At 39.4% G+C, this 21,608-nt stretch overlaps 1 protein-coding gene and 1 long non-coding RNA gene across 2 annotated transcripts in view; both read left to right on the top strand.

Annotated features, from left to right (window-relative positions):
* Positions 1–21,608, top strand: part of LOC311442363 — a 58,410-nt gene that overhangs the window by 6,047 nt on the left and 30,755 nt on the right. The window lies entirely within an intron of this gene.
* LOC311442361 (uncharacterized protein) lies at positions 16,036–17,366 on the top strand. Its single transcript, XM_084531517.1, has 3 exons — positions 16,036–16,082; positions 16,172–16,381; positions 17,182–17,366. The coding sequence occupies exons 1-3, from the start codon at positions 16,061–16,063 to the stop codon at positions 17,313–17,315; spliced, it is 366 nt and encodes a 121-aa protein (XP_084387643.1). The 5' UTR covers positions 16,036–16,060; the 3' UTR covers positions 17,316–17,366.

Here is a 21,608-nt window from a genome sequence, read left to right as displayed (position 1 = left end):
AAAGCAGGAAGGCAAACATGCAATGTGGAAATAGTTAGAACTCTCAATTATTTAAACTATAAATTGAAATCAAGTGGCTGCAAGCTGCTAGTTGGTTATTTTTAGATCGCTTTGATGATTTGATGATTTTAAGTCCCATCACTGCCTCCAGTATTTATCACAGCAATCTATTTTAAATTTGATCAGAGGCTGTAGAATCCTCCAGAGTTTGTTCTCATGTTATTTAGAAATTGACTGGCAAGGCAGGAGGCTGTCCATATTTTCAGTCTTGCAGCAGCAATGTGTGTAATGCCAATAGTAATTTTGGAGAAATCCCTCACTAATACCTATTTCAGTATGTGAAGGGTATTTATGATAGCAGAGAAGCTTCCATTCTTAGTGATGCGATGGTAAAAACAGTACAGATGCATTGACTGCATGCAGAATCCAAGGCTGCAACAAGTAGGTTGTAGGTACGGGAAGGAGGTTACAGAGATGAATTAATATGGCAGAGCTAACGAAGAGAAAGCAATAAAGAATCAGACATTAAGCAAGCAGCTCAGGTAGGCAGTAGAGTCAGAAAGGAGGACATGTCATCGGTTGGAAGCCAGGCCCAAGAATTATGCTGCCAGCAGACTTCATTTTCCTGAGGTTTATGAAGAGCCAAAACTGTATAAGGTAATTGTCTGAAGCTTTGGTAGAAAATCATAAGGTGGTTTTTTTTTGAAACATGCTTTTAAGGGCACATTCACATTTCCTTTCTGTAATGCCTCAAGCAGGACAACAATAATATATAGATCTTTATATGAATAGCAAGTAAATAATAGCTTAATGATTTTCAGCTCCAAGTGTCAGCGATGTGACTTGAGAATCAACCCTGAGTCTTATTAAAATGAATAGAATTTGTTTTTAAATTCATGCCTTGATGTCTTTAGTTTCTGTGTTTAAGAAATCACATTTTCAAGCTTGCTTCCACATCACTGGGCTGAAACCAAAACTTGATGCAAGTTGGATTTATTTTATGTTAATATCCTGACTTTAGAAGCCTGAAGTTTACAAAGAGCACCAGATACTGCTAGCCTCCATAAAACTGTTGTTGGCAGCACTCTTTTTCCTTTTGTGTACAGTCTAGTCACCTGTTATAGGCTTCCATTACTTGAAAACATGATTCAGATTTTTTTGGTGGAAAATCCCGTGTTAGATCAAAATTTCAGAAAGTCATGCTCATGCATGAAGTTAGGATTTTGAAAAAAATGGGGTGGTTTACAAGGTATTCCACTGAAACAGTCATTAATTTATCTAACCCTTTTTTTCCTAAAAGCTTCAGAATAAATTGGTCAACAGGAACATTTACAATAGATTAAAATAAAACACACCAATTAGAGACATATTATGCTAATAACATACATGTATGCTTCATAGAGCTTACATTCTAAATGCACATCTGCGAGAGAAGTTAGCCATACTGCTGAAGATGGTCATATGCTATCGTGATGACTGCAGTGGCATACTTGAAATCTCACTTCTGCACATGAAGCCACTGCGTAGCACTCAGATTGCAGGTTATACAGGAATGGCATTCAGTTACTTCTGACAAGAAATGCAGCAGTAACGTGGTATTTTCTTCAGATGTGAAGCTGAAGTATTTTTTTCAGATGTGTGGTTCTTCTGAAGGATAAAAGGCATATGAGGTTCTTTAGTCCTGACTGGACACCCTACTGCAAATCAAAGCACGCACTCATTGCAGCCTACTGCGTGTAGTTTCAGAATTACTGCGTCTGTTTTTCTCACGTTCTGTACTTTTTTCATGCAGTCTAAACTGAAATCATTGTTGCGAGTGACAGAGACCAGGGGGAGACTGAGATCTGATAAACATAATTTAAGATTGAAATAGCACGGCGTGAAAGAGAAGACAAACACATCTTGTACAGACACTTGGGTTCTTGTTTGAGCCCTCCAAAGAAAGAAGGGGCAGGCTGCAGTTAATGTTTTTTCCTGTTAATCAGTGCACAGAACTTGTTATGTGAAATTGTGTTTTCAACTGTACAGGATTTGTACAGAATTAAGTGCTCCTATACATGCATAAAAATAATGACTGGGATGTAGTAATTGTCCTGGTCATCAGCAGCTTTGCTTTTCTTTCTTTCTTTCTCTCTCCTTCTTTTTCCAAGTCTTCTATTGTGTTTATTGCTCATAACTCAATTATCATCAGATAGCTTATCTATTTTTTATTATTACTATTATTCTTTTGTAGAGACTTACTTTTACAAAATGCTTTGTTATAAATCAAGCACATTGCCTTCAGCATGCTCTTCACACTTGATGTAAACCAGTGTGTATCATCACTTTTTGTGCAGCCAGACTTTAACAGGTGGGCTTTTAGGATTCAAGAAATGCTTCTGCAGTTTGTCTTGGGAAGGTGCATCCTGGAGAAATGGATGAAGGATTTGCTCTCCTTTCACATGTAGAGGAAGAGTAGGAATGGGTGAACCATTGGTATGGATTCTGTCTGTGTGTCTGACCAGAGGACCATCATGTACGCAGATCAGCAACGACCTCTAGATTAGAGGATAGGGAAAGAGATGCTTTTATTTAATTTTTTCTTCTTATATCAGTTTGATAGACACTTAGGAATGGATTTCCTCTCTAATACAGGGTGTAATTTGTCTCTGAGCCCACTTGAATATGTTTCCTCAAATCAGTTTCTTACCACTGCAGGGTTTTGGGCACTAATGGAGTTTTGGCCTGTGTCACCCTCTGCTGTGGCACATGATTGTTGATTTTCTTGAGGACTAACATGCTTTGATCTAACCAGAATTCTGGCATTTAACGTAAGTTATTTTGGTGTCAGTGGCATGTGACATTTTAAAGGATGTACTAGTGAACTTTGATGTGTCTTTATGGCAGTAGGCTCCATGAAAATCCAGTAAAACTATTATGCATTGGCAATTATTCTACTGGAAATAGCCAACAAGTTGCTATTTTTCCTGTCACGTATAGCTGCTTACTTCCTAAGCTGCCATCTAGAGGCTACCCTTTTACATGTGGCACACTCAGGCTAACGCTACCCAAAGCGACCATTTTGTCATTACCATCTGCTGAGATCTGTGTTCCAGCTAGGGAGCAGGTGCTCCAACTTTTCATTTTTGGACATTATGGCACCTAAATAGTTGACGTGTTTGGAGAAGAATTCTTATTTTGCTGCTTTCACATAAATAAATTTTGTGTAATGGAAGACATGCTGGGTCCATGTTAAGGTTTGGAAAATAAATATTTAAAGAAGCATTTACCAAATGACTTTACTGGATTCTGCATAGGCTTGAAAACTAGGAAAATATCCAAGACCAAAAGGGATCATTTATTTTCCACACCTACAGCCAGGTGTATGCTAATGTCTGAGTAAGCATTAGGACTTGTAAAAAGAAGGATGGAAGATCACGGCTTTGGCTGTACGTTTTAGGCTGCAGATGACTAGAATGAAGCTTAGGATTAGTTTGGGCCAATGGCTTTAGCTTAGTTTTTAAGTGTTCAGGAAACCAGGAACTTTTTTGTGTGTTGAAGTATGGGTAGGCTGGTAGGAAAAAGACACAATTTCAGATTTTTGGTGTACATTTCTGAAGAATACAGAGAAGAAAGCTTTGGCTTAGAAAACCCAGGGGTTGAGACCAATTCATATTCCTGACTGTTGTTAACTGACTGTTGTGTTAAGACCTGTTCAGCCACATCCTGTAGCTGCCTTAGCTTAGGGACAAGAATGCTTGTTTAGTGGGTTCCTTCAGCAGAATTTTTTTACTTCTTTATTGAGTGTTTTCCACACTTTGAAGGTCTGGAATAAAGGATGAAATGTGATCCTCCCTTTTCTTTTTCACACCAAATAGGAACTTGACATTGAATCAAAAGTTATTTTCAGTTAAAATGAAAAAGGACAAAATGCAAGTGTGTTCTGATCTCAAAATAATCAATTTTTGCTGTTCAGTAGAAAGCTCACAGTATTCATTCTATCATATGAAAATTACAGAAATCTTCATTTAACTCAGGCTGTGTTTCCATGAGAAATCTATTTTCTTTTGTAATTTATAACACGGTACAGCAAAACCTTTTTAATTAATTGCAGATTAATTTTGAAAACAGCTGATAGTAATCTTAAAAACCTTCAGTCTTACACACGGATCAAGCTTTTTTAAATGGGACTTCTTTAAGGCTGCAATTCCTAAGTGGAGGAAATAGGCTGAGCACCACAGACGTTGAGATAAGTTTCTGCATTAGTTATGCAGAATTTTCCCATTTGTTTTATATAATGCTGGAATTAATTCAAAATCAACAGTATAATGTTACCTGTTGGAATAGCTTCTCTTTGATTCTTAAATAGACCAACTTGATGAAGATGAAATGCATATTTTATATAATAGAAGAATAGTAGAATATAGGATATGATTTAAAAAATACATTTGTTTTTGGTCTTACTAAGAAACAAAACTGTTGTTTGAGTATTGGTTTTTAATGAAGGAAAATTTGCTATGAAATTCTTTTGAAAAAAAATAAAATTGCACCCTGTTAAGGGTAGAGTTAAAGGTTAAAATGCTAGAATATGAGAAACGAATGTTGTGTGAGAAATAGAAAACAGTGGACTCAATGCATAAGGAGGTAAACAGTTTGTAGTCTACCTTGCCCAAGTTAGCTTCTCAATAGAATTCTAATATCTGCCATGCAAATCTGATTGAGTCACGGCCTAATTATTACACTCCAGCTGCCGTTTCTTTCTTTGAGGTCAGAATTTATTAATTTAAGAAGATTATTCCTTTAATTACCATATGTATTCTTAGAGCTTATTAGGAAGCTCTTTGCCCGTAAGTGGCATTACAGCATTTACTATGCATGTTCAAGCTCGCATAAAATGGTTATTTTTTTTTTGTTTGTTTTCTGCCATATCAGATGATCTGTTTGAAGATATCTGTGTGAGCGGTGTTGACTCTGCTGCTAAGGTCATGATGTGTGTGACATCAGTGCAGTGTTGCTAAGCAGCAGTTAGTGACTTACATCTCACATTTGGTTCCTTTGATTTTGCAGTTCATATGGAGCTGACACCCTCGTGTTTGCAGCCTGGGAGCGCTGCCTTGGCACTGCGTGCTTCTCACATGAGGTCAGTAGGAACAGCCCAGTCTGTCTGGTGCACTGAGTCCTCTGCAATGGGGTGGACATGAGCAAGGGTATTCGAGCTGCTGAGATGCATATACCAGTGCAGGCTGGGGGAAAAGAAAATAAGGTGGTAGAAGAGTAGAGAGGACCACTGTATTATCTTTTTGGTAATGTGCCAGTTAGCCTCATACACACCTATTTTAGAAACTCATTTATTTAAAGCTGCATGGTCTCTGTACCCTTCTACATAAATGGCAGACAAAAAATGTACTTTTAAAGTTTCTATGCATAAGTGGAAAATGAGATTCACGTCTATATGCCCTACATGTTACATTCAGCTTTGTTTTGAATTGTATATATTTCTCAACATTAGCTTGTTCTCTGTTTAATTCCGTATGATTACAAGGCAGCAGTTTACAAATATTAATTAAATTTTACTGTTCATCAGTGGCTAAGAATGATTCTTCTGTGACAGACGGTGAAAAAAGTACAAACAGATTAGTGTGGCCTGTGTAGGTGGTAGATCAGTGAACATAATGCAGTTGTCCTGACTTTTTCTGGTTTTGAACTGCCACTGGCAAGTCCAGGAGCATGTGGAGATGTGCTGCCCATAGTGGCTACAGTCTGTGTGATAGCATCGAGTAATGTTAACCCCTTCAGAGCAACACCTTCTAACCTGCTCCAGTGAGATCAATCTCCCTTTCACAGACAAAGCCAAAGATTATGAATTAATCTGCTCTCCATTGATATGTTAATTCCAAGCTCATACAGTGGTGGATGTCTATCACTGCTAAGCAAGACAGGCAACAATTTCTTCTCCACAGATATCCAATCTAATAAAGAAATAGTGTACTATTAGCTCTGTAGGGGTGGACTGTGGCAAGGTACATCAGAGCCAGCCAGTCTATTTGTTATGTCTGCAATACCTAACGATCAGCATGAAGTCATCACTGACCAAATCTCATCCAGCTTCTTTAGCTAAGCCATACGAGCCTTGAGCCGCCTCTTGTTACGCACCACAGGAACAATGTCCGTTGAATTCTCAAACGTAAATACTGCAAAGTGCAGTTTGTGAGAGGTATCCATCCCGAAACACTACTGCTTTGTCTGCTTCCTTTTCCAGTAACGCTGTAGACCTGCCAGGCAGTAGATGGTTCACCAATAAGGTAGGTGAACTTTCTCATTTTGCAAGGGGCACTCGGCATGCATTTTCAGTAGTGATAGAGTGCATGACAAGAGTTCCTTTTAGATGTGAATTTCCTTTTTGTTCCTATTTGGTGCCAAGCAGTATACATTTATGTGCACTACTAGTATGCTCAAAGGGGTTTCCTTCTCTGGTACCCAAGAGTGGGCACTGAATCAGTACTACTGCATCTCTCCATAGCTCATTGAGCTAGGGAAAAATAATAATGTGTCAATTGATAAATTTATTAATGTAATATCTATGTATTTGTCAAAACAGATGCTGTAGTGACACATACGTTCCATATCAAAACAAAACAATTTTTGGTTTTATTGAAATTATTTTTATTGAAATGCTTCAATAATATCTCTTCTTAAAATATATATAGATGATAGCATGCTTTTGCTTTAAGGTGAGAGTAGATTAGGTTTCTTATTGCTGTAGGTATATATAAGTGTACTTTTGCTATTGTAACTGTGATAAGGGTTTGTACAGACATGGATGTGTAGAAGCTGATGGAGCAGAGAGAGCTATCAGCTGTAGGTCTCATAGGAGGAAGTCTGTGGCAGAAATAAGAACAGACATCAGGTTTTGTGAACTCTGCTTTTTTAATCAAGAAACCAGATTGCTCTTCTACTTTCTTAGCCTGTTTTCATGAACTTTTTGGTCAGAGATGATGACCAGCAAAGACCTGCATAACTTCTGGAGCGAAAGCTTATGATGAGAAAAAAAAAAAAAAAAAAAAAAAAAAAAGTCATTCCTGAGTTAAATTTCTCTTAATTTGGAAATAGTATATAAAAAATGGGCTATAAGCAAACCTACTTCTGGAATAAGTATTCGTATAGGAAAGTAAGTTGATGCATTCCCAGGTGAAAACAAATGATAAATGAATATGGTTTGGGGAAGGGGAATTAAATGCAGTGAGGTATGTACCATAAAGTGATCATCATATGACGATCATTTAGTCTGACAAGTTGTTAACTGCTGTTTAATTCTTTGGGTAATTGAAATTAGTATAATAAATTTCTTGCTTTTGTGTTCAACTGGATAGTTATGACTGGATTTTGTAGTCTCCTGCCTTTTTTTTTTTTGGTCAAAAAATAAATTCTGTATGCCATGAAAAATGGCAAAATGTGGTAGCAGATGATATGGAAGCCTTTGGTTGGGGGAGAGAGAAGGTGGGGAGGAGAAAAGGGTCAGTAAGGTGAAGCTAAGGGAAAAAACAGACTAGAGTTCAGTCCAGAATGTCTGTAGACCTTTTACTTTTTTCTTTTTTTTTCTGTTTGAGAAGTATATTCAAAACATTTTTGAATGGCAAAGGGGTCTTGTTATGAACTTTGTAGACATTAAGAAGTTTTAACAAAAGCTGCTGTAATTAATTCTGGGATATTTTTGATATCTTTAGGAATGCTGACAAGGGTCAGCTTTCACAGATAAAGCACACGTTCAGTCTGTATTTATGTTAACATAGACACTGGTGTGAAACACCAACTGCACTCTCTCACCTCTCCTGTCTTGTAATTGATGCTGACTTCATCAGATGAAGAGCGTGGGTATATCCAATCCATGCTTTGCGTGCTGCAGCTGAGGATTGCTAGGAGGCAGGTTTTTAGGACAAGCTAGCTCTTTCTGTCACAGCTTACAAAACACATGTGCAGTGAGCAACACTATTAGCACTTGAAAAATAACAAAAGGTATAATAACTTGCAGGGGAAAAAAACTCTTCAGAGCTCTCAATTCTCCATGGTAGCAGTACTTTACAAGGTAAAGCAACACTTGGGGATAGCCAATTGACGTATCTTGGCAGAAGCAGAAACTCAAAAGTAAAGTATACAATTGGCAAGACATTGCAGTGACCAAATAGGCCCTGGTTATTGAAAATCTACAATTGAAAGGCAAGCTCCACTTTGCTGTTTCCTGACAGTGGCTCACATGTATTTCTACCTTAAAAAGCTAAGAATTTACCAAAGATACAGGCAGACATCTGAAGACATTTGGAAGTAAATGCTTCAGGAAAATTTCCAGTATTACAGGAATTAATATATTATATTTGCCAAGACTTGTCAGAGTCCAAAGCTATACAGCAAAAAGATAAATAGAGTCAGAGACATGATGTGGAAATTGGAAGAGCACGTGAAAGTAGTAGATTGAAAGAATCCCTCCACTGAATAGCACAAGGAAAAGAAAAAGTTGTTGAACTTGTACAACATGCCTAGGACTGAACAGCAAAAAGAGAGACATGTTGTAGAACATTTCAGCCCTTCAGGCTTTCTGCACTAGTTCTCAGAGAATTCATTTAAATGAGATATTTTTTTTTTCCACCACTGGGTTTAGAAACATGGTAGAGGAAAGACTCTTTGTGGGTTCATGGGAAGTTGATTGTCTTTTGTTCGGAGACCTAGCAGAGACCAGCAAATAAAACTAACCCTAATTTATTAGCATCTTACCTTCCTTCTTGCAGGAAAACAAGTTGTTTTATAATAACAGTAATAACTTTAATATGAAGAGAGTTAATTGTTTTGGCTGTTAGAAGGTTCAAGAAACATTCTCAATTTGCATTTAGCTTTGAAGACTGCTTCTTCAATTCTAGTCTTAAAGAAGGCTTACAGTGTACAAAATGAGCCTTTTTCATAGAATCATAGAATGGTTTGGGCTGGAAGGGTTTGGATTGGGGCATCCACAGCTTCTCTGGGCAACCTATTCCAGTGCCTCATCCCCCCGCAGATAAATAATTACTTCCTTATATCTACTCTAAAACCACTCTCTTTTAGTTTAAAACCATTCTTCTTTTCACTGCCTGTGTAAAAAGTTGCTCTCCATCTTTTTATAAGCCCCATTTAAGTACTGAAAGGCTGCAATGAAGTCTCCCCAGAGCCTTCTCTTCTCCAAGCTGACCAGCCCCAGCTCTCTCAGCCTTTCTTCGTAGCAGAGGTGCTCCGGCCCTCTGATCGTCTTCCTAGCCCTCCTCTGGATCTGCTCTAAGAGGTCTAACAGGTCTTTTTCTTTATCCCAACCTTATTGGACTATAATAATAATAATAATAATAATAATAATTAATACAAATATCAATGTGTCTGCATTTCCTCTCTCTAAAATCCTTGCTTAAATCCTTAAATCATCATGGATTTAACAACTTTATCATATCATCATTATGTGCTCTCTGCAGCCCATAATGTCACATATTATCAATCAGATTTTGAGTAAGCACTGTGTATAAAACAGTCCAAATCTTTATGTAGTTACAGGTGAACTTTGTACTTTGGTTTTCCAGCATCTAGAAAAACTTATGGGATGTGCATCATCTGAGAACGATTTTGTGTGTTTGTTTGTTTGTTTCAATTTATTTATTACTATTATTTTTACCTAAGCTGTGGCACCAGCTAATAATTCAAGGTTGCTCTAAATTACTTGCTTTGCACTCTATGGATTTGTATTTGTAAGCTAGCAGCCAGCTAAGTGGTTATTTCTCACAGTTGATTGCTGAGCAATTTTTTGTCTTTTTTGCTGTGTCAGTTCAATCCCCTAAAACTTCAGAGTGGATGTTCCAACCTGTGTCTACAGGAAAGCATTCCTCATTCCTCAGTTTTATGCATGTGCTTCTTTGTGTGGAGAGAAAGAGAAGGAGAGGGAGAAAATGAGAGGGAGAGAAGCTAATCCAAATACAGTTTGGCATATTTGTTTGCCTAGTAACCCAGAAAAAAATGAGCGCAATTTTTGTCCGATTCTGACCTGGTGTTTTCACAGCTTAATTAGAAGTTCTCTTCCCTGTGGTTTGACAGTGGCTTCCCCTCTTGCCAGTATTCATACCAAGAGCTGATAACATGGTGGCAAACAAGATGCTGTCTGCCTGTGCTAGAAAGAGGGGTCAATTGAGTAAGTAAAGCATGGTCTGCCAAAAATATAATTCAGGCATTAGGGGAAGATTAGGTTAATGAAACCATTAGTGTCTTCATTGTTCAGAGTAAATTTGCTGGAAGAACATCTAGGATGCTGCAGTTATCTTCTGCAGTTTGTAAAGTGTCCAGTGCTCCTGAGCATAACTGATGGCTAGCACAGCCAGCGGGCTGAAGGAGCCTGGTGTAAAAAGACAGGGGCCTGACAGAAAGCTGGTGTTATGCCAATGCACAGGGGGGTGGCACCAGAGATGGCTGCAATAGCCCCTCCGGAAGGACGAGGGAGGAGTGGCTGTGTGGTGGGTTGGCACTCTGTAAATCAGGAGTAACTCTTGAAAGGACAGCGCCTGTTTTTCCAGTTGTGCTACCAGGAAAAATCCCACTGCAAGTAGCTGCTTATACCAGCTCCCAAACATTTTGATATCACAGGAGCAAGACAAATCAAACAAAGCTGTTCAGAATAAGAGTTTGGCCTGTGAGAGCAAATATCCCTAAGACATTAGAGGAAAATACCATTTTGCACTCAGAAAACAAGTCTTTGAGCCAGGAGCCTGATCAGCGTGGATAACACTGAGCAATGAGTTGTATTCATGATGAAATTGTTATATGCATGAAATGTGTTCCATTATTAAAGTGTCTCTCTTGAGATCAAGAAAATCCAGTCTTGCCACACTGGATTTATTACAGAGCCGCTGCTTGAACTTGAAGGTTTCCAGCTGAGAGAGATCCTGCTGGCTGTGAAGGGAACTGTTGTGGTGCTGTAAGGAGACTCAAAGTTCATTTCCGAGAAAATCTGCAAAGGGAGCTGAGGGAAGAGTCATTAGGAAAGCTGTACTTTCTGGAGATTCCTGTTCATGGAACTCTTTTGATGCTTCGTTTTTAGCCCATTTAAAATAGTTTTTTTCAGCATCTGACCTGAAAATCTCCCCTTGAAATCTTAGAGCTTGCTGAATTGCCAGCAGGGAACTACTTTGTATGCTTTGCATACCAGTGGCATGTTTCCTTCTCCCCCTCTGCCCAGTTTAGCAAAGTATAAAAGACAGTGGCTAACTTAGTGCTTCTTCAAATCAGACTGTGTTTCTGCTTTCGGTACATACTCATGGACTGCTGAATTGGAGAGGGAGTTGGCTGACAAAACTTGCATCAGGAGGACTTACCCCTGCTCTCCACAGCCTTAGGATCAGTGTATGAAAGAGTCAGTTGTCCTGTTTGAGTACTATCATGCATTCCTGCCAGGTTGAACTTGTCCCACTAGATTTGTGAAGCGACATCTCAGAGAAATAAGGTAAAGCCTAAACCATCAGGTCAATGCTGCCTGGCATACTACTTCTGTAATTTTTGGGAGCTAGCATTGGTAGAAATTTATGACTACTGTGACTTTTATTCAAGGTTCAGAAACAAATCCACTGGTAAAATCACTTGATCTCTTTTTGAGAGGAACTGCCCACCTAGCAGCATTCGACAGTACCCACTTTGAAGTGGCTGCTTCATGGCTCATCCCCAATGCACACAGAGCAGCGACATGTAGCTCTGGGTTGTTTTTTAGGGTCATGGAAGGAGAACATTTGAAAAAAAAAAAGAATTTAACACTCACAGTTTCTCTGAAAGGATTAAAATATCCTTTAGAAGAGTCATGCTGGAATGTTAATGTTAGAGTATAAAGTATCAATAAATATAATGCTGTGAACATGTAAAGACTATTTTGCATAGAAGTTTCGGGAAGTGAAATGATTTATGAAGAATAAAGTTTGCATTAGCAGTTTGATGTTATAACTCAAGCAATCCATCAGAGTTTACTTTGGTCCATTTATTTTGTACTTCCCTTGCCCAAGGCCTTGTTTCTCATTGCAGTAAAAGGTCAGCTTCCAGCACTGAGCTAAGCAAGAGTGGTACAGAAGGGAGTTCAAACACAAGGTGACACACAAACCAGAAGAATCCCGATGAGGCTTGATATTTAAAATAAGTATATTTTAAATGTAAATAGATGTAAAACCAACATATGAACAAATTTCTCCTAGCTTTTAAAATCATCTCACTACAGCTTGCATCTGGCATGTCATTTTGGGGACATCAGCAGGTTTGAATGTAAGGTATATATCAGCGTCCAACTTTCTCAGATGTCAGAGATTTTCCTAAAACCTGAGAAGTTGTTAAAATCCTTTGTAAGCCCTCACTTCACAAATCATTTCTTAAACATAAGCAGAGGACAGTGCTAGTGGCAGCCTTTCGCAGTGTACGACACACATAGGGCATGCAACAATCAAGTCTTTGCAGCTGAACACTGCTTGAAATGGAATAATTGAGACTGTAAAGAACATAGAGGTTGTGTTGTATGGGAAGATCACTCAGCAACTGCAGATTTCATAGCGAAGATACTGATTGGGATTATTTGTATTACTGGGTAAAGGCTGAGCCTGAATAGAAGAAAAATACGAGTAAGTCCTAAGGGGAAGCTAGTGTTGCGTAGCAATGGAAAATGTGTTTTTATTTTTTCACTGATACTGTATTAGAGTAGTGTGTGGCAAACAAACCAGCTGTGGCTGAATTTTCTGGACATGGCCAAACACAGGGGAAAATGCTTGTGTCACATTTGCTTGATTTGCAAGTGATTTTCTGCCAAATTGAATTAGAGCTTTAATGCAGCAAATAGAGCTCATTTTCACCTGTTACTGCAGCTGCCATCGTACCAACATGATGTCTTTTTGGAATGGAAAAGGCAGTTTGCTTGCGTTTTTTTCCCTTTTTGTGTGCCTGGATAAGTGTTGTTGACAGAGGAGGGCAGAACAAAAAGGTCAAAAGAAATGAAGTGCTGTCAAGCGTCCCCATCCTGAAGCTGCCATGCTGCTGCTCAGTATTTGCTGAATTCCCAGCCCTCCTTCTCAGTCTCCCTTCAGAGTGGCACATGCCACTTTCTTCATGTCTAGTCGAGCTGGTGTAGAACTGCAGAGCCCTTCTCTTGCTGTCCTGAAAGGTTCAAACTGGGACATGGTCAAAAAAATTTCTGCCTATGATTTCCAGTTTCCTAGAGAACGCCTATGCTCAGCACACTGCTTGTACTTTGTAATGCCACTGTGTATAAAGAAGCAATCCTTTTATATGGTTTGCTTCTTCAACTCTAAACATTTTAGCTCCTTGATGAACTTGACAATGTATACAACAGTCCTAAATAGTTTGCTTAATGTTTGCTTGTTATCCCCTTGTTTTAGTTCCCTAATATGTAGTTATCCTCGTTGATTTCTGGAAGGGTTCAGCAGCGAGAAAAAAGGAAATCATTTGCTTTTGGCAGAGCTGAGTGAGGACTGCCCTGTTTCTCATGCGGGGTGGAGGGGATAATTTTCCTGGGTGTTGCTCTCAAGACCACTGTTAACAGTGGTGTCTTGACCCTGTACTTAACTCTGAAAAGTCGGAGATGGTGCAAGCCAGTCCCAGTCCATCACTGACCCTGAAGAAGGAAAGCTAACACTATTACATTCATTTCTGCTTCCTACCTGACGTGTTTAGGTATCTGCTCTGAGGACTAGGTCAAAAGAGGAAAGCAAAGGCTTTATTAATGCCCTGAGGAAATAGCTATGGCTAGCTGTGATAGCTGAACAGTTTTGCCATAAATTATGGTGAGTGTCAGCAGACCTGCAGTACCAATAAATTTACCAGCAGAAATGCATGAAGGGAAATGCAAATCAGTGCATACCTACACTCGAGCATTTTATTTTGCTTTAGCAAGCTCTTGGCTTTCTTGTTGCTCTCTAAGTATGCATATACATATGTATACATAAAACCTTACAGACTTTATTATTTAATGCATTGTAGGTACAAAATCATAATTTCTCAACAGAACCTCATCAGAGAAATTCAGAGCAAGAAACTGAAATCACTAGTTGATCGATGAATGAGGATGAGCTGAGAAAAAAACTACTGTAGAGCTCAAAAAAGAATATGGAAGGCATCAGAAGAAGTATTTGTGGTATTTTTTGACAAATTAATCAATATAGAAACAAATCAATCAATTAAAATATAAAAACTTATGAAAATACGTGCATGCATGGCAAGGTTGAGTTCAATTTCTCTTCTACAGTTCTCTGATCTGCATATTGAGACGTGCTTGGTACTCATGATTGGTTATGTTTGTTTAAACTTAGTATGAATAATAGTCCTAAAAAGGTACTTCTGAATATTTGCAGTTGCTGTTTGGAAAGCAGCATTCCACCGAGAGAACAAGACTAACACAGTGGTATTTTAAATGACAAGCTGAACAACTCATAGGAAAAGAGGCGACAAAATAAACACGCAGACCACAAACTTAAGGCTAGGAATTAGTCATCTGGATGATTTTCAGATCAGTCAAACAAACAGAAATCGACAATACTTTATGTAAGAAGAGACTGCTACAACAAGCAGTCTTAAGGAGCAGTTTCCGTGACCTTGATACATACATAGATCATCTGGACCTACTCTGGAAATAAGAGATACAAATGTTTATTTTCTAAAAAAGCGATTAAAGGAAGAAGAAAAGGCTGTAAAAATCATCTGCTTTGTGACTGCCTTGTGGCTGGGTGCTCCTGCTGCCTCCATTTAGCTGCAGGTTTCAGACCTGCAAGGCTGAGCACCTCAACCTGCCCCCAGCCAGCACCTGGCAGAGTGGGGCTGCACTCCGTGCGAGCTGTCTAGAAGTAGCAGGATTTTAGTGTTTCTTAAGGGTTCAGCCTGCCCTCGTATGTACAAGTTGCAGTGAAGGAGCTGACCTTTCTGTGACACCCTTGATAGAAAATGCCATCATCTATTAACAGATGTTATTACCCAAAGTGTCATCAGTGGATGAAAGGGCAGCCCTTGCCTGTTCAGTACAACACCACTGTTGCCGAGCCTTGGCTGGGCTGTGACATGTCTTGTTGGGACGTGAAAATCTCCACCTTAGAATGCCTTCTTCAGAGGAGAGCAGATTAGTGCTTGGAGCTGGTGTTGTTTTTTACCAAATTTAGTTCCAAAGTTGTTGTTGTTTATTTATTGTCTTTGTGCCTGAGTCAGGACGCCGGGTTACAGGCCAAGGGAGATGTGCACGTGCTGAGAAGCTGCTTAGCTTCCATACTTTTTTCCTTTCCTTACAGTAAAATGAGAGTATGAGAAAGGAAAGAAGGGTGGGTGCTAATGCTGCCTGTGATGGAATCTCAGTATGGTGGAACCATGATGATTCTTCATTGTCCTGCTCGTCCAGCAGCAGAGCCTGCTGTCTCAGACACACAGCCAGCCCAAATTACAACAGGGTCTTAGAAACTGCAGGCTCCTATCTCAGCAGCCTGTGAGCATTTTGGCTGCTAATTGCCTTGGCCAGCCTTACAAGCCTTAATTATTTTTAGAGCGTTTTCACCCGCCCTTTTATTCCTCAGATACCTGAGCATTCATTTGCTAGTGAAATTTATGGTGAAATTTTTGCTTTGTCTGCATTCATTACAAAACAGCTTGTCAGGCCATAGGAGACCACGTGTTTTGTGCACACACACACAGATGGGTATTCTGTTCCTGTGTAATGCAGTAGATCCATTAATGGGCGCATCATTATAATGGAATAAGATAAAGATTATGCGGAGCCTCCCCAAAGTTAATGTTCTCACAGTTTTGTTCAAGTCAATGGGATAAATCTACAGAATGCAGAGACTGACAGATGATTTTCCTGATTATGTGAAGTAAATAAGGTTATAGACATGCATTTAAGGACCGTTAGCCTTTAGTTTCTCAGCAATGTAAAGAGAATTCAAATATATCACTACTGCAGCTGCAGTAAAATGAGAATATAATTAACTTAGCTTATTAAAGGCTTAAACTTACAGATCCTGGCAGTCCTAGTCTTACCTATCAATGCACTTAGGGAACGAGCATGGCCCAGCTCTGCATCACAGGTGCCCTGGCTGTGTCTCTACACAGTCACTGGCAAGAAAGCTTTTTTTTTTTTTTTTTTAAGATACTTTTTGCATTTTTTCCTCCACAGTCTTCTGGTATGGCTTGCAAGTGCCATTATCAACAGAAACATTTGTTCCTGAGAGGGACAGCTGCTGCTGCACACCTCCTCGTGTCCCTGCATGTGGGTTTTTCCTGCTCCATGCCGAAGACTTTCTGCTGTGTCCTCTGCTGCTGTTTGCAGAAGTGAAAATGCAGGCGTGGTGCTTCTCTTCTATTTGGCTTACAGGCTTGTACCCAGGTACTTTTGATTGTTAGGACAGGTGGCTCAGATCAAATATTGCAGATTTCCCAATCCCTAATATTCTGTGATTCTGTGAGTTTGAACACATTAGATGCTTTGCTAATCAAGATATGGTTAGAAACGTCTTTACCATAGAAATAAGTAGAGAGAATGTGATTTCCTGCGAAAGTACGGGTGCCTTCCTTCAATGTTGTTATGGTGTGGAAAGTGAGATAGAAGACAGACACCTTCTGGGTTGACATCTTTGGTCCATGAAATTACTGTCTTAAGATGTCAGTAGACTTGCCTGTCTCCACTTGGATAATTTATTTCTGATGTGGTTTCTACAGAAGATGTACCTTTATAGAAAATCTTGCAGAGGCCAGCAGTAGGCAGTTTTCCCTTCTAAGTTGTTTTCATTGCTACCGAGATGTCTGTAATGGGAAACAGTTTCTTGAATTTATATAGAGTAGTTCAGAAAGATATCTCTCTATATTTATTGTGCTCATACGGGGGATAACTGTAAGATACACTTTCACACTCTCAAAATCTTCTTCTTGAACTTCAGTTCTTTCAGACTAAACCTATTAATCCTCTAATCACCTTAAACTAGCTCTAAAGGTCTTGTTTCTACCCTGAGTTCTTTCAGCACTTTTAAAGAGCATCCTATCAGGAGTACACAATGGATTACACTGTTATTTTGAAAGACTGGCTGTGAAAGTGCTTTTTTTTTCTTCTTTTTCTTCTTTTTTCCCTGCAAACACATCAATTTCAACCACTACGCTGTCAGAACTGAATGCTTATTTCTGTCCTCTCAGGCACGATTTGTGTTACGCTGTCATTGACTGTGCAGGTGAAACAGAATAGTGCTGTGTTGAAGAACAATGACTGCTATACAGCCAAATGTTTCTCTGGCCTGCAAGCTGAGACTGCCATCCAGAACTGGAAATAACATATATTATTTCTATGTCTGTGGGCAAAGCATCCTAAATCTTTCTCTATTCCTGCTTTCCTCATTGTTTGTATTGTATAGGAAATCAAGTATCTGTTATGATTCAGTCACCCTTGTGCATTTTTTTAATCCTGTGAATCGATACAAGGTGTTAATTACTCTGTTTTGATATGAGGATGCCACCATGTGACAGGATATAGAGCTGTCCTGTCGTGGGGGAGTGATTGTGAATAAACTTACTGAAGTCACCTGGAGCAAGCTAATAGACATGCAAGCTAATAAAACTTGGAACTGTAAGTCTGTTTAAGATTTGCATGGCAGCTAGTGCACGTCCAGAGTGGGGTTAGATGCTTGGACTTGGGCCTGATTTTTGAGGAACTTGACACCAAAGAAGAACCTGTGAGGCAAAGTAAATAGGTGCAGGCACTCACATGTCTGCTGATTTTTTTCATTTTATGGAGAAGGTGTGTGTTGATGTCCACTGGACAGAGATCCTATCCCTTCTTCTTCTTCTTTTTATTTTATTTTTTTTTTCTTGCCTTGCATTGCTTCCAGGAATGGAGAGATTTTACAGTGAGTTGTAGGAATAGGCAAAGGTGATGGAAAATATAACATGGTCACCCCAGTGTAGGACACATCTGTTGTTTTGAATTCTGAAATAGTAATTGTGTCCAGTCGTTGGACCATCACACACAGCCAGACCATGATACCATGGGGTATTGGTGTATTGACTGTCACTGCTGTGCTGTGTCCTCTTCTAGTCTTTCAATCAATATCTCATTCGAACATGAATGACTCAGCCCTGAATCCTCAGAAGATTAGAAAATCTTTCAGTTCAATTAGAAAATTACAATTTCAATTAGCTAAATTTGTCTTTGCTTCATTTCAGAAGTATGTTCAGGTGGCTTCAGTCAGAGGTGAAATGCTTTGACTCTTGAATCTTGTATTTGATTTGGCAGAAACTTACACTAAGTTTGATTGTTTTATAGATAGTTCAGATGGCAAATATGTATAATTTGCTGCAAATGTAGCTGTTGCAATAGCAAAAGTCATTCTCTGCGCTGAATACTGTGTAGTTTAAATAGGGAAAGTAGTGAAGCAAAGTACCCTGTCTATTTTACTGATGGCCAGCTGAAGCTCAGGAACAGACTCGTGCCAATCTATTTCCAAACATGGATCCTTTTATCACTGTTGGGCTGAGAGGCCATGAAAAGTGGTCTGGATGCAGCACTCCTGTAAACCAAGGCAGGTACTGAAGTACAGTACTATCTCACACTTAATGGTATATTAATGAAAGCTTGACACCATGGTAGTTCGCAGGGAAATGCTGAGCACTGAAAATAAGCTACAGACCAAAAAGGCTGGGAATGAGTATTAATAAAGGAAAGCAGAGCATGCAGTTGATCTTATACAGGTATATGTTTTTTTTTACTCTATACAAATATATCTCCACATGTAAAGTAAGCTTATTTTTTTTTTCAAAATTTAGTTCTGTGAGATTCCGCTCAAAAAATTGGATTGCATAGGAATGGAGTAGCATGTAAAAATGTTAACTTTTCAAATGAGCTGAATAGCTTAAATGAATTTTATTTTTATTATTTCCTTAAAATGTTCATAGCCTGTTTGGGTGGATAACAGGAGAGAAAAAGGAGTTCAGGCAGCATTAAGACCTTCCATTAGAAGTAAATGACAGTGTGGAGGAGTAAAGCTTTATGGTCAAACTGTAAAGCCTTTAATAATAAGAAGAAAAGTATAGAAGAGGGACTTTACATTGGTGCAGAATACATAATATTCTGTGTCTGTAACCTGTCCTAGATTACTGTGGCACATGCAGAATTTCATCATTCATACCAGCAATTATCCTTTGGAAGTCATTATTTATGCAGAGGAAATCTCAATACTTTTCAGCATTAAATAGGGTTCATGACCTGACCTCCTTCCTTCTGCTCCCCCCCCATCCTCCTGATTTTATTTAAGTGTGTGCTCTGGGTGGCCAAAGGTTGTGCTGCTTGCCTTAGTGCACAACGGTGAGATGAGATTTAATGCAGTGTGAAAGACATTGAGCACGGGAGAAAAAGGAGAGAGGAGAGGAAAAGTTTATGCTCCCTACTTGTCAGCATAATTTTGCCCCTGCAGTATTATTTTTTCCTTTTTTTTTTTTTTTCTTTTTTTGCTGTGGACTAGGATTTAGAGCAGTGAGACAGCATGTTGCTTAGCAACTGGAGGTGAGCAACCTGTGAAGAGAAAAAAGAGCAGGGGATGAGGAGGGAACAGGAATATATACGGCCTGTATTTCAGCTGCTCATTTTCAAAATGAGACAGGAAATCTTTTGCTGAGGTTCACTTCTTCTCCTATATTTCTTTCCCCAGCCAAGTAGCACCTTCTCTGCCTTTCTTACGGAGTGGGGTGCACCTGGCTGATGTACTGTTGTGGTAAAGGGGTTTGGTGGAAACCGTCACAAACTCTAGGATCCCCAGAGTGACTACAATGCAAAAATGCACTGGAGTAAATGTTGGTTACTTTGAAAAAAGCTGTGTTGTTTGAGCTGAACTCTGCAAAGTCTGGGATGAATTGGGGTAATAAAGGAAGGAGACTCCTCCCATGAAAATATGGAATGATGTAGCTTGGAACAAGCTCTTTTAATTGCTGCAGGTGTTAGACGAGACAGAGCCTGTTGACAAAGTCCCGTATTACAATTCTGGTCTCAGGAAATTTTCTCCATCTATCTGCTCTGTCCTGTGTTAAGAGCCATGCAGAAGGGTGATGTGTCACTGCCAGGTTCCCTGGGCAGAGGGAAAACTTCAGCTCACCTCTTACAAATTAGTTAGGGAGAAGAGCCACGGAAGGTATCTATTCCAGGCTCTTCATCATCAGATAACTTTAACTGTAGAGTCACATCTGCGACCATCCAAAACAGACTTAAAACAACACGTGTTATCTACTTACTGCTTTTTCTGTAGGTGGAAGCTGAATAACTAAGTGCAAACTGGCCTCTGATTTCCTAGAAGGCCACTAGCTTTATAAAAACCCCTGAAGAAACAGCTGTTTGGAATTCATGTCTGTGTTTAAATGCATATGCTGAAATATTGCTCTTCTACCTTGCTACATATAAATAGGAGATGGAAAAAGAGGCTGCAAATAGTATTTGTATGCAAAACACTTAGTGCAGTCAGGTCTTGCAACAGAGTGCTGAGCAGATTAACAGTTAGCTCTGGAAGTGTGTATCAGGGAATGCAAGAAGACCTAATGCTGAGATCAAAATACTTAACCAGCTCACAGAATTACCCCCATTACTTTCTTGCCTTCTGGAAAATGTCTTGGTTTTTACTTCTGAAAAACACATTTTATTTTTTTTCCCAAGCAAGCCTGGAAAATGTAATGAGGTGTGGGCTGTTGAGGTACATGCTCCTGAGCTGAGTTACTCCAACATTCACTCCCCAGAGTTTCTGCTGAGCTCCTGTTTGGGTGGGAACTGAGGAGGGGATGGTTCCTAAGGTAGATTGTCTTGGTGCCTTTGTAGATCAAATCTGCTATGAACTCACACCAAACATTGTTTCTCACGCTGAGCAAAGCTGAGACTTACCAGTGCCATGTACTTTAAACACAGATCATTGCAAAGTAAGCAGCCAGATGAGTTTCGCTACCACTGGACTGCTAAGATTTAGATCCACTAAGGTAAGTAGGTTCCTAATTACTGTTGATTCCAGGAGAGGTTGAGCACCTGTGAAATTCTGGTGATCTGAGCCAAAGAACCTCCTGCTGGCAGCTCTGCAAAGGGCATGAGGAAACCTTACCTTTGTTACTGGAAACTTGGGAAATATTGTGGCTTGAATGACCCAATTTTCAACTGCTTTTTGTGCTGTTGTTCATAGAGAGGTGTTCTGGTGGGCTAGGCCTCCAGTTCTTTCTAATGGGCCAGAATGCTAAAGTTCCCATAGGTATGCAAATCCTTCGAGGTGATTCTCCTTTCAAAACCTGTGTGAATAGCTGCAAAAGTGAATACTCCCTGGGCACATCAGGCCATGAACCATCAGTAGCTGTAGAGCCAACTACTGTCTGCTACCACACGTGTAACCCGTGTCTCTCTGGAACGTGCACAAAGAGCTTTTACCTTCTGCCAGAATATGGTTCATTTATACAGTCTGTTTAAAAACTTTTCCCCACTACAAAGCACATTACCATTGCACTTAGTGGAAGCCAGACTGTAGCATGGATTTCATAGAAAATAACCTTACAAAACATCATCTAGCACCCACAAAGCAGATCCCAGGGCTTCAGTTTGAAAGGAGACT

The sequence above is a fragment of the Aythya ferina genome (genome assembly GCF_964211825.1).
Source record: "Aythya ferina genome assembly, chromosome: 10".
Taxonomy (NCBI): Eukaryota; Metazoa; Chordata; class Aves; order Anseriformes; family Anatidae; genus Aythya; species Aythya ferina.
This window is presented reverse-complemented; position numbering and strand designations above follow the sequence as displayed.